The sequence below is a fragment of the Urocitellus parryii genome, chromosome 5 (assembly GCF_045843805.1).
Source record: "Urocitellus parryii isolate mUroPar1 chromosome 5, mUroPar1.hap1, whole genome shotgun sequence".
NCBI classification, from domain to species: Eukaryota; Metazoa; Chordata; class Mammalia; order Rodentia; family Sciuridae; genus Urocitellus; species Urocitellus parryii.
The window spans coordinates 10858344-10874117 of NC_135535.1; the positions used below are offsets into that span (position 1 = coordinate 10858344).

The window sequence follows — 15774 nt, forward strand, 5'->3', positions numbered from 1 at the left end:
CCGACGTCCTGGGAAGGGCCCGCTGTCACAGCTATGCCCAGGGCCTGTCCCTGCCATCGCAGTGGGGCCTCGGTTCCCCTCTGGAAGCAGTCGGTGGCCCCGGCAGCCCCCGAAGCACCGTCAGGGCTGACCTTCTGGACTTCTGAAGCTGTGGCTCTAAGATGCCGTCACCTGCCCGAGTCTTCAGGCAAAGGGCTCCGGGGACGCCTGAGGTGCCCCAGAATCCCTGGAGCACACTCACCTCCTGCCCGGCCCAGAGCAAGGCCAGGAGGCAGGGTGTGGGGGGTCTCAGGGGCCCGCTGGCTGCTGTCAGTATCACCCGGGTATCACGGGAATTCCGAGGCGGTGGCCCGGGCTGTGGACCTGGGGTGCTCTCAGGGAGGAGCCGCAAGCATCGTCTGGGGGACCCCTGCCTCTTTACCCCAGACACTGGCCTGACTTGCAGGGCCTCTGGTCAGCCCCCCGAGCCCAGAGAGGGACAGGCCCCTGACCATGTGCATACAGCAGCCATCACAACCTGGGCCTGGAACCACTGTCCAGACCCCTGTGCACCCTCCTCTAGCCTCCAGCAGCCGCCTGCAGGCCCCCTGGCCCCGTGCCCACGACCCTGGCCCGCCATGGCCACCCTTCTCTCCGCAGGGCCTATGGCTGCAGCCGCCAGGAGCCCGTGCTGGAGGTGCTGGCGTCGGGCGCCGTCATGGCGGTGGTCTGGAAGAAGGGCCTGCACAGCTACTATGACCCCTTCCTGCTCTCTGTGCAGCCGGTGGCCTTCCAGGGTGAGAGGCCGGCGGACAGAAGCCCAGGGCCCTCCCGGTGGCCTCGTCACCTTAGTGGGGCTGGGTCGGGAGGAAGGTTCTGGAAGCCCCTCTGCTCTCCACCCCCTCTCCTCTACCTCATTCCCCCTTCATTTCCCCTCTTTTACGGCCCATCCCTCCCCAGCCCCCCGACCCCTGCTCACTGTGGACCAGGTCTGTTTCCAGCAAGGCCGAGCCCTGGCCATCCCGGCCCACAGCAGGGCGACTGCTCAGGCCACCCCAGGCGCCCACTGACCCTCCCCAGCACCCTCCCCCCCCCCGCTGCCCTGGCTCTCCCTCCCCACCCCCACCCCACGGCTGTCCCCTGGCCCCCAGAGCCCACTGCCCCGTTCCCATGGCTGGGGATGGGTGGCCGGCAGAGAGGGGGCCACTGGCCCATGACTCCTCCTCCCTACCTGTCCCCCCTCTGCTCCTTCCCACTCAGGGTCCCCTGCCTCTCCTGGTCAACCTCGGGGTCTCTGACAGTGACCCGGGTCCCCAGCTGGCCCTGTGGGGGTGTGAGAGCTGGCTGGGTTTTCTTGGGAGCCTCTGGCACAGTGTGGGGGGGAACTGGGGGGTTAGAAACTGGCCCCCAGGAGAGATGGCCAGGGCAGCTGAGCCCTCTGGCCCTGCTCCTGGGCCCTGGCCCTCAGCCTCTCACAGAGGGGCTCCAACAAGTAGCTGCTGTCCTGCGATCCTCTTCCTTCATATTTTGAGAAGCTGGGAATGAAACGCAGGGCTTCCTGCCCGCTAGGCAAGGCTCTCTCCCTGAGCTACACCCAGCCCCTCTGGACCTCACCTCTGAAGAGGGGAAAGTGCCCCTCACATCATAACCGTGAGGCTGGCGCAGTCGTGAACACATTCTGTGAACTGTTGAGTGCTGGGTACTGACGTCAGTGTCTAACGTTTACTGAGCACTTACTACGTGCCAGGCTGTTTGGGCATTTCCTGTCTATATAATCTATCCAGCTGCCCTATGAACTACGAATGCCCTCGCTTTACAGACGAGGAGTCTGAGGCTCATGCTCACCTAAGCACAAGGGTGGGGGCTAGGTGTAGGTTGCAAGCTGCCCCCTCCCCATGGGAAGTACAGGGGTTCCTGGCCAGGGACTCTGCCTAATACCTGTTTTCCTGCCCAGCCTGCCAGGTCAACGTCACGCTGGAGGGCCGTCTGGACGCGCAGGGCGTGCTGAGCACACCCTACTTCCCCAGCTACTACTCTCCCAGCACCCACTGCTCCTGGCACATCACGGTGAGCCCTGCCCCCACTGCCGCCCGCCCTCGGTCCAGAGCACTCCACAGGCCTCTGGGACCAGGGCAGGACGGGCAGGGTCTGGTCCTGCTCAAGGCCCACAGGTTGAGGTCTGGGTACCAATCCTGCCAGAGTGGGGTGTGGCGTAGCCAGGGTCTCTCTGATGGTCACCGGGATATCTGTCGAGTGACTGTCTGCGGCGGGGACTGCCAGTGGCCGGCCCTCCCCCAGTGTGGTCTGGGGAGCTGGCGTCCCGGCGTGGTCCCTCCCACGGGACGCGTGATGACCCACTCCTTCCTCCCAGGTGCCCTCTCTGGACTACGGCCTGGCCCTCTGGTTTGATGCCTACGCGCTTCGGAGGCAGAAGTACGACCTGCCGTGTACCCAGGGCCAGTGGACCATCCAGAACCGGAGGTACCCCTCCCAGGACTCTCCCCCTCCCCCCAGGTACCCCCTGGGAGCCCAAGTTGGAGCCTCGAGGGGCAGTTGAGGGAAGCCCGTGGAGGCTGGAGCTGGTGCAGGCCGGAGCTGGTTCTGGACCTTGTCCCGCCCCGGCCCCTCCCTGGTCCCTCCCCAGCCCCCCCAGCCATGTCCCAGCCACGCCCCGGCCCTACCAGGCCACGCCCCTTCCCCGCCCCGGCCCCGCCCCGGCCCCGCCCCTGCCCACCTCTCCTGCTGCAGGGTCTCAGTCACACACTTGTCCTCAGAAGCCGCAGGGTGCGTCTCCGCGGGTGCTGAAGTCCTGGGCCAGGCACCTTGAGTTCATCTCCGGGATGAGGCGGGAGACAGGTCCCCAGGCACTCAGGGGCCCCCAGACCCACACAAGTGCCTGCGAGGCACCTCATCCCTCTTCCCACTCCCCACGCACAGCCAAAGACAGACACTCTCTCTGGTGCTGACCGCTGCTCCCAGAGAGACCCGGGTCACTCAGGGACGCGTGGGTCCCCTGCAGGACACTCACCTGTTCTCTGCTTCCACCCTCGGCCCCTCTTTTAGTAAGGAAGCAGCCAGCCCCTCTGGGGGGCGGGGAACAGTAGACAGAGGGATCTGGCTAAGAGAGGGGTGTCACCAGGGTCAGAGTGGCTGGGGTTTAGCAGAATGCAGGTCAGTGCTCCCTGGGGTAGCCACCCGGGGCCCCTGCTGGTCCTGAGGGTGGGTGGGGCAGGCGCTGGGAGGCAGGGAGCCCATGAACGTTCCTCTTCATCTGGGAGAGGAGGGAACGGGAACTCCTGAGGGACAATCCAGAGGGTGGGGCTCAGCGTCTAAACAGGGCCATGGGGAACATCCTGTCCAGGGAGGGAAGCAAGGTCCAGGCTGGGGGAAGGGCCGGAGGGGAGGGAGCCCACTGGAGGGAAGGAGGCCCTCCCCCTCCTCTGTGGGAGAGAAAAGGACCAGGAGGGAGGAGGGACCTGGAGCCGCCTTTGCAGAGCCCTGGATGCTTCCCTCCCTGTGAGAAGGGCCATTGTCCAGGGACCTTGACAGAGACTCTACGTCTAATAGCAGGGGGCCTCTGCCTTCCCAGCCCATGCGGGACTCTGGGGATCTCACAGGTGGGGACTTTTTTAGGACGCCATTCTGGAATTCTTTTATTTTATTTTTTAGTTGTAAATGGACACACTACGTTTATTTTCTATTATATTTACTTTTATGTGGTGCCGAGGATCGAACCCAGTGCCTCACATGCACAAGGCAAGTGCTCTGCCACTGAGCCCCAGCCCCAGCCCCAATTCTAGAATTCTTGATTTCTGGGCTTCACAGATTTTGAGCACCTGATGTTCCCCTCTTCCATTTGGAAGTTTCTGGAATGCTAGGATTCTCGGGTTCTGCAGTTGGTGTCCCCGTGGCCAACACTTGCGCTCTGCTTGTTGGTTGATCCCATCAGACAGGACCGTCCTGACAAAAGTAACGGGATTGACAATGCTCAAGGGACATGACCTTCCTGTCCAGGCTTTTTGCAGTTTATCAGGGACCATGACTAAAAGAAAGGGCAAGAAATGCCCGTGGTGTGACCAGGGCCAGGGCTGTCTGGGGAGCAGAGGCACCTCCTAGCAAGGGGACCAGGGGCGTTCCTAGGCATGGCTGCCCGGCTCCTTCACGGAGCTCCCTCAGGGGCCCTCCTTCCTCACTCAAGCTGATAAGGGGGAGGTCACCACCAGTGTCCCCAGAGTAACCCTAAGATGGGCCGATGATTCACAGTTCTGTGAATGAAGGTGACGTGTTTTCCTGCCACTAGAGCTGACTCTGATATCTCAGGGAGGCCTGGGAAGGAGGGCGGATGGACCTGGGTCCACGCCCCGGGTCCACTCCCTAGCCCCACCCCAGGGCAGCTCCACCCGCCAGGCACCAGGACCAGCACAGGTGCTCGGTGCTCAGCACAGGGCGAGTCCTTTGGCCCCACACCTGGGGGATGGCACTGCTCTGTCTCCCAGAGCCAGGGGAGTCTCAGCAGGATTAGATGGCACCCAGAGGGGTCCAGTCAGGCCTCCCCCCACCCATCCCAGGCCACGAACAGTGGGATGCAGGATAGAGGGGCACACCCTGCCCCTGTGGGGGCCTGCTTCCTGTGCCCGAGCAGGCAGGCAGAGGGCTGGCTGCTGGGGGCTCAGAACTCACGAGCTTCCGTGGTAATGGGGGCGTGTGGAGTGGGAACAGAGATGGGGAAAGTCTGTTTGAAATGGACGATGCTCTAATGGCCCAGCTGTGGGCAGCAGGACAGGTGCAGTGGGATAGGGGGCCACTGAACTGGGGACGAGTGGGCTGGACGGGCAGTTGAGCCAACCCTCCCCTCTGTCCAGTGGAGACCCTGAGGCCAGGAGGCTCAGGACTCGGCCTCTTGTGCTGCTCCGTGTTGGGAGGGACTTTGGGTGTGGCCAAGTGGGGGCTGGTAGGAGGGGGAAGCTTGGCAGGTCCCCACACCCTCACTCCCAGCTCCCGGGCCTCCTGTGGGTGGAAGGTGCTGGAACTCTGGAAGTCCCGTCCTCACCTGGGAAGCACAAGGGTCGGGCAGCCCAGGCCCCAATTTCAGGTGTTTGCCCAGCAGAAAGCCGTCGCTGATCTCAAGTCCCCAAGCAACCTCATTCCGGCTGGGGGCCGTGAGGTGGAAGGGGCTGGAGTGGGAGGCTGCCGGCCAGGGCCCTCTGCTTTCTGCTTGGGTGAGGTCTTCCCTCTCAGCACTCAGAACTCAGCTCAAAAATGTGCCCCAAGCTGGGGGCGTGGCTGGGTGGCAGAGCACTTGCCCGGTTTGCATGAGGCTCACATTCTATCCCAGCACTGCCTATAAAAGGGTGGGGATGGGAAACAGATCCCCCTGTGCTGAAGATTAAATGAGACAATGCATAGAGAATGTTGGCACACACAGGTCTCGATAATGAAGCATCGTGTGACACCCACCATTCGTTAATACCTGGCTCTCACTGTACTAGTTGGGCACTGAGGCTTATAAGGGCCATGGTACTGTCTTCTTCAGTCCCATCAACCCAATGAGAAAGTAGGTGCTTATACCAGTGTCCTACTCTGTTTTCTCTGACTGTATCAAAATACCTGAGACAGGATAATTCCTAAAGAAAAAAGGTTTATTTGGCTCACAGTTCTGGATGCTGGAAGTCCCAGAGCATGGCACCAGCACCTGGTGAGGGCCTCGTATGGCATCATAACATGGTGGAGGGTGTCACATGGAGACAACTGCTCTCAAGGTGACCCATTAAACAATTAATTAATTAATCCGTGAATCCATTCATGAGAATGGAACCCGCTTTACCCAATCACCTCCTGAAGGTCCCACCTCCAAATACCATTAACACATGAATTCCAGGAACTCACCCCAAACCACAGAGAGGCAAAGTCATTAATGCAAAAACACCCAGCTTGTAAGCCAGAGTTGAGCCCAGGCAGCCTGCTGCAGAGCGTGTGGGCACAGGTCTGCGGATCTGCGTGGCCCGTGCCACCGGCCTCCCCCTCGGCTGAGCTGTCCCCCATGCTCTGTGCTGGTGGGAGCCGTGGCAGTGCCAGAGTCCCTCTTGTCCTTTCTTCTGAGAGCAACCCCGGGATGCCACAGCCCTGTCTTCCAGACCGTAACTCAGGGCCAGGGTCTCCCAGTGGAGCCTCGTCCCCTCCCAGGCTCCTGCATGCCCATGGGAAGGGAGGGCAGAGGGGTCGCTGCCTCCCAGGAGCCTGGCCGCTGTCCTGGTCGTCCCTGGGTCTTGGTTTTGTTCTGAGGCTCAGGGATGGATGGGCCCCGTGTGCGGGGAGTGCTGTGCCCCGGCTGCTTGGGTGCTGATAACGATCGCTCTCGATCACTCTGGGCTGATGCTGGGAAATTCTCTGCCTGAGCGTTGGTTGGGAAACCTGGTGTGGGTGGAGAGGTGGGCGGGTCTGGGGGGGCAGGCGTGGGGCACGGGGTGTAGGGTGGGGAGGCCCAGCCCTTTGGCTTCTTGGTGAGGAGGCAAGGGGTGGTCAGGGGAGAGGGGGCCTGAGCCCTCAGGGCAAGTGGACAGGAAATGCCCGCCGGGCCTCCAGAGGCTGGGCCTGCCCTGTCGCCTGTGACCTCTCTAGACCCAGTGTCTCCTGGTGCTGGGATCCACTGAGCCCCCGATCCTGCTGGTGGCCTGGGGGCAGTGGAGGGACCCGTCCTCCTGAGGTGCAGCCGCAGCCTGCTGGGTTTCACAGAAGCCACCTCCCTGGGTGCCACCGCAGTGCAGGCTTCCCCCTTTCCGGGAACCTGTCCCTCACTGGCTTCCTCTCCTGTGATGTCACTTCTCCTCTGACCTGCAGAGCCGTTTCCACTCCCTCCCAGCCCTGGAGGCCAGGCCGGGGTCAGGCGGCTGGGCTGACAGGGCCCCTGTGGCCAGCCTGGCTCTGGGGGCCTCTCTGCTCCCCACCCAGGCCCTGGGCGGCCAGCGTGCCTGTGGCCACCCTGTGCTGGTGCTGGCCGTGGTGGAGGCTGGGTCCCCTGTTCCCAGATGGCCACAGCCTGCCTGTCAGCCCTGTGCTGTCCCAGTCATTGCTCCTGAAACACGGCACGAGGGGTCTGTCGCCCGGTTTACTGACGAGACCTAAAGCTGTCTGAGGCAGGGTCCTGTCCCCAAGGCCACACAGGCCATTCAGGTGCCAAACCTCGAACTCAGTTCTGCAAGGCCAGGTCCAGGGCTCTGGCCACCGGGCGGGACACTGCCGTCCCCACGTTGGTGCCTGCCTTCCTGTCCCTCTTTCCCTTTAGCCTGTCCTTAGGAAGGACGGAACGAGTGTTCCCTCCTCTCCACCCACCCAGGAGTCTCCCATTCTTGCGGTTGCCGGCAGGCAAGGTGGACAGGGTCCCTGCTCACCATCTGGTGAGGCAAGGACAGAATCCCCCAAGCCAGAGAGGCGGGACAGCAGGGCGCAGGGCAGCAGCACCTCCCTCACCCAGCGCTCAGCCCCGGGGCACAGGGCGTGCAGCCGCTGCTCTTTCTGGGTGCTCCTGGGCGGCCTTGGTGGGTGGCAGGAAGGGGAGCCAGAGGCCAGGCGTCCCCCAGGAGCCTCCGAGGCAGGAGCAGGATGAGCCACTGGCCAGGCGGGGACCAGGCTCTGGGAGGCAGGCTGCTTGGGGAGAAGAGGGCCCAGGCTCACGGGGTCACACGGGCCCTGGCTATTCGTCCCAGCTAGTGTTTCAGGGTTATCATGTGAAGTAGCTGCTAACTTAAACTAACTGTAGCCCTGCACGGGCAGGGTAGGCTGTGTCCAGGGTGCACCACGCAGAGGCCGTGGACAGGGCCTCTTGGATGCTGGTCTGGCCCCCGGTAAGGAGAGGCTTTTCCCACGACCCCAGCCCAGCCCCTGCTCCACCGCAAGCACCAAAGGCTGCCGTGATGGACAGGTTCCTGCGGGGTGCAGGAACCCGGGGAAGGGAGCGCGGCCGCGGCCCATTGCCAGCAGAGGGGACATCCTGCTTGTGGCACTGGTGCCTCAGGCCCTGCCCAAGGCCCAGGCAACCACGCAGCTTCTCTAGGTTGAAATGTTCGGTTCCCTTCAACAGGGCTCTGTTTTCTCCCTGGGTCCCACAGCTTCTCCATGGGATCAATGACCTGACATCCCCGAATCTACGTTTCTTAGGGATCCATTTGACTCCTTGTTCCCCTGCCCTTATTCCATCCCCTAGTGTCTCTGTCCACTTCCTGGGCAGCCTCAGGGGTAACAACCCGTGGTAGCCCGCTGGTCCCACTGAAAACCACGCACGGGTTGGTGTCTTAGCATGAAAAGGGCTGGGCTTGCTCCTGGGCGCCCCCTGGTGGTGCCAGGTGCCCCTCAGGTGCAGCTGAGGCTGGGGGCATCTAGGTGCAAGACCTTGGTTTTCTATCATCGTTTTCTATCTTGGGACCCCTTTACTCCAATTAAAATTAGGGAGCACCCTGCAGAGGTCTTGCATGTGAAGGTCATACCGCTATAATTACAATGCTAGAAATCCACCCAAGGTCATTTAAAATAGTCATTACATTTGTTTCCTCTTGCTCCTCGTTTCAGCTACCCACTGTCACAAGGTCTGAAAATATCAAGTGGAAAATTCCAGAAATAATTCCTGAGCTTTAAGTAACTTAATTTTGGCATATTGATGCGACTTTTCTAGTTTATTATTAGTTATCGTTAATCTTTCACTGTGCCTAATTTACAGTTTAACTTCATCTAAGTATGAACAGGGAGGAAGGGCATCGAGGGCTTGGTACTATCTATGATTTTAGGTACCCATGGGGTCCTGGAAGGGACCCCAGTGGAGAAGGGGGACTACCATGACTCCTTTAAAACAATAATCAGCCTATTATGTGTTCATGTGGAAAACATCTGTGGAAAATTAGTTACGTTTTCTCAAGCCAAAAACCGTTGGCGACAGGGAAGAGTCATTTACACATTTTGCAACTTTCTTTAATGAGTGGCTTAAGAGCCCACACTGACCCTGGCAACTGCTTCTGCCCGCACTCGATGATATTATGTCTCACGTGGCGTCTGGAAAGTTCCGCCGTATCACTGTGACAGAAGCCAACAACAGGGTCTCACTATGACAATGACTTTGGATCCTCAGGGGTCCCCGGATGGCACCCTGGGGACTGCTCGTGGGTGCACGGTCAAGAACAAGGCCGCGGTGTCTGGAGATGGACTCTCAGGAGGCCTGAGTCTAGGCCAGGCCCTGGAGGGGCATTCGAGGGGCTCGGTCCCTAGAGCTCATGGTGGGGGGTGAGCCAGGGGGCTCCATGCCCAGCAGGCCAGCGGTCTCTGCTCCACCTCAACAGCGCCCTGTGGAAAAGTGGGCTAGAGCAGGTCCTCCCGGCAGGTGGGTGCGGGGAGGCCGGGCCTGCTGCCCCGGAGGCTCGTTGGGGGTTGGCTGGTGGTTGATTGACTGATTGCTGTTGAGTGTCCGGCTCGCGGTGTTCCGGAAGTTCCGGCTCTGGGCATGAGGTGGCCAGCTGGCGGGGGCGTGTGTGTTGTGGGGTGTCCCCCCATACTTTGGGGCTGTCCCTGGCCTCTGGTCTCCACTACGCTCCTGGCTGAGCATTTCATCCCTCTCTGGAGGTCTCGGGCCTGGGTTCCTTGTGGGACCCCGCTGCAAACAGCTTCTCTCTGTGCCTGTTGGGGCATCCCGTGAGCGGACCGGCTGTCCCCGTTTGTATTGTGAGGGTATCCCACCGGGGACGGAGGGACCCCACTGCTCTGGGGAGGGCCCCATCTCCCAGGGCCGCCTGCACCTGCTCTGTGAGGGCAGGTGTGCGGCCTGTTCTCTGGGGCCGGCTCCACCTCCCGTGGGGGCTGTCCCACCTGGCCTTCCAACTGAGCACCCTCCCGATGGGGAGGGCTTTGGTAGGACGTGAGGGAGCCCCTGGGCAGGTGTGTTCCCACCTGAGTGTGGCTGTGCCTGGAGAATGTCCATCAGCCCCAGACTAGGAGTCCTCGTGGGAGGACCGTCCTTCCATCAAGCCCAGAGGGCCCTGGGGAGCCTGCCAGCAGCCCCAGCAGGCGGACAAGGTGGACTGGGGAACGCTGCCTCTCAGGCCTTTCCAGGCACAAGGGGAGTGACCTCCCCTGTCAGAGACTGGTCAGCCAAGACGGTTTGCCCTTGCTGACACACAGGAGCCTTTTGTTGGATCCAAGGTCAGCAGGAATCATTTATAATAAGGAAGGAAAGCGAGACTCCGGGAAGGACCCTGACTGGCCAGAGTCTCAGAGCTCCTGGTGCCTGGGAGAATCTAGACTTTGACTGTTATTCCCTAGGCAATAGGGAGCCATTGAACCTTCTGGAGCAGGGGAGGAACATAGCTGGCTGCTTTCTAGAGGTGACTTGAGGGTGAACAGACACCCCCAGGAGGAATCAAGACAGGATCTGGGGCAGGTGCAGCTCCTGTCCCTGCTGGCAGCCCCGTCCTTGCCCTATCTGTGCACAGGGGCCCAGACTGTGCCTTCCCTTGAACTGGGAAACCAGCCGTGTATCCCTGAGTTGTCTCTGGTCCCCCCCAGGTTGTGTGGCTTGCGCACCCTGCAGCCCTATGCCGAGAGGATCCCCGTGGTGACAACGGCTGGCATCACCATCAACTTCACCTCCCAGATCTCCCTCACGGGCCCCGGGGTGCGGGTGCACTACGGCCTGTACAACCAGTCAGACCGTGAGTACGGCCAGCAGCTTGCAGCAGGGACCCAGGACCCCGTGCCTCTCCCTGCTGCTTACCAGGCTGGCCGACTGTGCGTGCGTGTGCGTGTAGCTCGCGTGCCCGTGCTTGGCTGCCACACGTCCTCAGGCACATGCATGCTCACGCCTGCCCACCCGTGTGCGCCTGCGCCTGTCTGGGTATGGACACCGGCCTGTACCTGTTCATGCACGTGTATGCACATGCGTGTGGGTGCATCCTTGTGCTAACGGTGCCCTCCTTGCTTCCGTGGCCTCCTGTGGCCCAGCCTGCCCTGGAGAGTTCCTCTGCTCTGTGAACGGCCTCTGTGTCCCGGCCTGTGACGGGATCAAGGACTGCCCCACCGGCCTGGACGAGAGGAACTGTGGTGAGCCTCCATCCGCCCCCGGTCGCCTGCCTGCCCTGCGCAGCGCCAGCTGAGGCCCCGACACCTGGCACCTGCAGTTCCCCTGTTGGCACCCGAGAGTCAGGGCTCTCACTGAGCTGAGATGGCAGGAGCCTCACCAGGGCCACCCTGTGGGGCCGTGGCAGGGACAACTTGGGACTCGGGTCTCCCAACTCTCAACTCAGGGCTTCTGACCACCAGGCCAACACCCGGCTGTCGGTCTGGCCAGATGTCAGGAAGGACCAGAGAGGGCGGGGGGCATCAGGAAGGGCAGGCACTGTCAGGGCAGCCTGGGGACAAGTCTTCACCACTCTCAGATGGAGTCCTCGTCCCTTTTCTCCAGGGCCCAGGCTGCCAGCTCTGGTGCCCAGCCCGGGGAGGACTCCTGGTGGTCCCCTAGGCCAGGGCTTTCTTGGAAAAACACCTGAGCCCTGAATCCTGCTGCTGTCCCCCTCCACTGCCATCAGAGTTTGGGAGAGGAGCAGGAGGAGGCGGAGAAGCCCCCCTGTAGGCTGACCCGGCCGCGATGCTGGGGAGGGGCCTCCTCCCTGAACACTGACTATCCAGGTGCCAGTTCTAGCTCAGCCAGGGGATGCTGGGCAAGTCACTTCATTCTGCTTGTACCCACGAAATGGGGTGTCTCCTGGGGTTGTGGTGACACTCAAGCGCACAGTAGCTGGGAAAGAGCTGTGACCTCTCCCAGGACACACACGCTCCATGGGCACCACGGCCAAGTCCCAGCCTGGTCCTCGGGTGTCCTCCCACTGGCCCTTCTCTGTCCCCTCAGTGTGCAGAGCCACATTCCAGTGCCAAGAGGACAGCACGTGTGTCTCACTGTCCAGGGTCTGTGATCGGCAGCCTGACTGTCTCAATGGCAGTGACGAAGAGCAGTGCCAAGAAGGTAGGCGGGGCCCACGGGGATCTGGAGGGACACCCAAGGGGCAGCCGGGCTCCCAGCCCTCAGCACATGTCCCCAGCGAGGGCTTCTGCTCTCGGGACCAATCAATCAACTTTCTGTACCTGTGCCAGTTCCTCCATCAGTGTCTGTGCACTCACCCGCCCATCCTGTCCAACTGTCCATCCGTCTGTCCATCCATCCATCCATCCATCCATCTTCTGGTCTCCCCCATCACCATGTTTATCCATTGATTGATAAAATCATTCATTTATCCACTGAGTCATCCAACCATCTCTCCCCCTATCCACTGAACTACGCATTTATTGGTTTTCCTAATGACTGTTCTGGGAGTTCACTGTTGAATCCACCCATCCACCCACCCACCTACCCACCCATCCATCATCCACCCATTCATCCTCCACCCACCCATCCATCCATCTATCCATCCACTCACTCACCCACCATCCATCCACCCACCCATCCATCCACCAACATACCCATCCATCATCCACCCATCTATCCATCCACCCACCCACCCACTCACCCACCCATCCATCATCCACCCATTCATCCTCCACCCACCCACCTACCCTTTCACCCATGCACCCACCCACCCATCCATCCATCCACCCATCCATCCACTCATCACCCACCCATCCACACACCCATCCATCATCCACCCATTCATCCTCCACCTACCCACCCATCCATCCATCCTTCCATTCATCATCTATCCACCAACTTACTCATCCACCCACCCACCTACCCACCTATCCATCTGCCAATCCGCCCACCCACCCATGTATCCGCCCATCCTTGTAACTGACCAGCCAACCAACCCTGCAGCCTGCCCAGTGATAGACAAGGCGGGGCTTAGGGGAGTGGGAATAAAAATCACTGGGGACATGGCCCCCGCCCTCCAGGGGCACCTGTCAGTAGGAGGACATGACTGGTGACTCCTCTGACCAGAACCTGGACATGGTGTCCGTCCAGTGATGTGGGAAGCCTGGGGCGTGGTGGGCTCCCTAGGGCAGGCAGGCTCCAGGCCTTGGGGAGGGCTGGAGTTTAAACGGGGAGAGGCGGCGGGGGGCGGGGCAAGCAGCGGGAGCCGCGGGCTCGAGGTGAAGTGCAGCCAGGAGCAAGTGGGCGCTGGGCAGGGACAGGGCAGGGACAGGGAGCCTTCACGGGTCGGCCAAGGCTGACCCTGCTCTGGGGACCCTAGTCTAAAAGTGGAGCCCAGTTCCACCTTCAGGGTCCGCACAGGAGGAGGGGCGCCACGCTGTGGCCAGGGGCTCTGCTCCTAGAGGAGACACAGCTCTGTTCTGGGAGAGGCAGGGGACCCTCAGTGCACACACCCACCTCCCAAGCTCCTCCTGGCTCTCCCCACACCGTCCTCCTGGACCCACTCTGGGAGGTCCCTTGGGGCTCCATGACGTGCCCTCCTTGGCCTCCCCCGTCCCCCCCCAGGAGTGCCATGTGGGACGTTCACCTTCCGGTGTGAGGATGGGAGCTGCGTGAAGAAGCCCAACCCTCAGTGTGACGGGCAGCCCGACTGCAGGGACGGCTCGGATGAGCGCCACTGCGGTGAGCTGCCCACCAGCACCTGCGCACGGACGGGGCCTCAGGGAGGCTGGAGGCCCCGTGGGGAGGCTGGGAGGGACTCCTGCCCTTGTGTCTCTTCCTCCGTCCGGTCTCACTGGCTCCCCACCCCCTCCAGACTGTGGCCTCCAGGGCCCCTCCAGCCGCATTGTGGGTGGGGCCGTGTCCTCCGAGGGTGAGTGGCCGTGGCAGGCCAGCCTCCAGGTTCGGGGTCGGCACATCTGCGGGGGGGCCCTCATCGCTGACCGCTGGGTGGTCACAGCTGCGCACTGCTTCCAGGAAGACAGGTGAGGAGGCCACACGGTCTAGACCAGAAGAGCTGGGGGCGGGGAGGCCGAGTGGGAGCTGGACACAGAGGCTGTTGTGACCCTTGCGACCTGGCTCCGGCTCCACCAGGAACCCCTGGCTGCTGGGCACCTGCCTCAAGTCCCGTGCTTCCCTTTGGTGTCTTTAAGTTGGGTCTGTGAGTCATTCACTCACTTAGCAATGTTTGCTGTGCTCCTACTACGTGCCCGGGGCTGAGCTGGAGGCTGGGGATTGAGCAGAGGATGGGGCGGCCTGAGCCGGGCATCAGCCTTGACACCCCGGCCACAATCTGAGCTGGGAAGGGGGTGGTAGGCAGGGCAGGAAGCCCCGCATCACTTTCCCCGGCCCCTCTGCCCTCTTTCCCGTCTGTGTGGCAGGTGGAACCCTCTCCCGCAGGCCCCTCGAGCTGCAGAGGCCCGCTCTCTTGTCCTCTGCTGGGCAGGGAGGTACCTACCCTCTCTGGGTGCACTCTGACCACCAGGCTCCCTTGAGCCCCTCCCAGGCGCCTCAGTGCCCTCAGGGTGAAGGAAGGCTGTGGACCTACCCTTCAGGGGGCCTGGCACCGCTCGCTGATTCCTCCGCACAGATCCACCCCTCCCCACAAGCAAGCCGAGTTCCCGGGGCCCTCTGCAAAGTGGGCACACACGAAAAAGGAAATATTGTCCAGTGCTTGGCTAATACTTCACCTGCATTCTCCTGGGGACATGAGAGTGGAAAAAGCCATTCCCATCTCACAGATGAGGGCGTGAGGCCTGGACAGGCGCACTTGTCCACGGAGGGAAGAGGCTGGGGCTGGAGCCCAGGCCAGGGCAGCGCAGGCCAGCGCTCAGCTCCGACCACCACCGACCAGGATGGGAGGGCAGGGAGGGCGGGCGTGGGCCAGGCGTCCCAGGTGGGAAGCTGCTGTCTCAGGGCTCTCTGATGCCAGGCAGCGCTGAGCCACACCTTCCCCACCCGCCCCGAAGCATGGCCTCCCCAGCGCTGTGGACCGTGTTCCTGGGCAAGGTGCGGCAGAACTCGCGCTGGCCCGGCGAGGTGTCCTTCAAGGTGAGCCGCCTGGTCCTGCATCCGTACCACGAGGAGGACAGCCACGACTACGACGTGGCCCTGCTGCAGCTCGACCACCCGGTGGTGCGCTCGGCCACCGTGCGCCCCGTCTGCCTGCCCGCGCGCTCCCACTTCTTCGAGCCCGGCCTGCACTGCTGGATCACCGGCTGGGGCGCCCTGCGCGAGGGGGGTGAGCAGGGACCCGCGGTGGGCGGGGCACGGAGTGAGGGTAGGTCTCCCGCCCCATTGGGGCCTGAAGGAGGGCGGAGCAGGTGCCCCAGGGCCCCGCCCCCAGGCCTCCAGGTCTGGGGTTCAGTCAGGCTGGATTTTCATCATTTAATATGACCGGGCCTCTCCCTTCCCTTTGGAAAGGCTTTTAAGGAAAACTAGGTCATGGGCGTCTGTGTGGGCGAAGGAGCAGGCCGGATGCCACCCCTCCTGCTCACGCCTCCTGCGCAAATCCTGGGGGCAGGGCATGTCGGGGAGGTTCTTAATGTTTAGCATTTCCCACGTGTAGACTGAATTTGGGGGACGTGATTTCATATAGTCCACCCCATTCAGGGGAGGGTGCAATGGCTCCATTTTAGGAATGAGGAAACTGAGGCCCAGAGTCACTTAGCAGTTGCTCAAAATCACCTGGCCAGAGGGGATTGCAGACTAGAACCCAGGACTGCCTGCCTCCAGGGCCCTGGTTCTTCCTGCCGCTCTCGGAAATGGGCTTCTCCCTTCCCGACCTCAGTGAGGGGAGCTGGCCCTCTCTGGAGCCCCTCGGTTTTGTGCACAGAGGATCAGCCGGCATAGCCACAGCCTTGCCCTCATTTGGTGGTGCTGGCTGCAAAATGTCTACATTG

General features: G+C 61.9%; 1 protein-coding gene across 1 annotated transcript in view; it reads left to right on the forward strand.

The window, feature by feature from the left end:
- Tmprss6 (transmembrane serine protease 6) overlaps positions 1-15774 on the forward strand; it is a 33296-nt gene that overhangs the window by 15397 nt on the left and 2125 nt on the right. Inside the window, exons 8-16 of the mRNA XM_026410170.2 lie at positions 640-776; positions 1934-2046; positions 2351-2460; positions 10522-10667; positions 10957-11055; positions 11861-11974; positions 13439-13555; positions 13689-13857; positions 14842-15113. Coding sequence (XP_026265955.2) covers positions 640-776; positions 1934-2046; positions 2351-2460; positions 10522-10667; positions 10957-11055; positions 11861-11974; positions 13439-13555; positions 13689-13857; positions 14842-15113 — 1277 coding nt within the window. The remainder of the gene's footprint in view (positions 1-639; positions 777-1933; positions 2047-2350; positions 2461-10521; positions 10668-10956; positions 11056-11860; positions 11975-13438; positions 13556-13688; positions 13858-14841; positions 15114-15774) is intronic.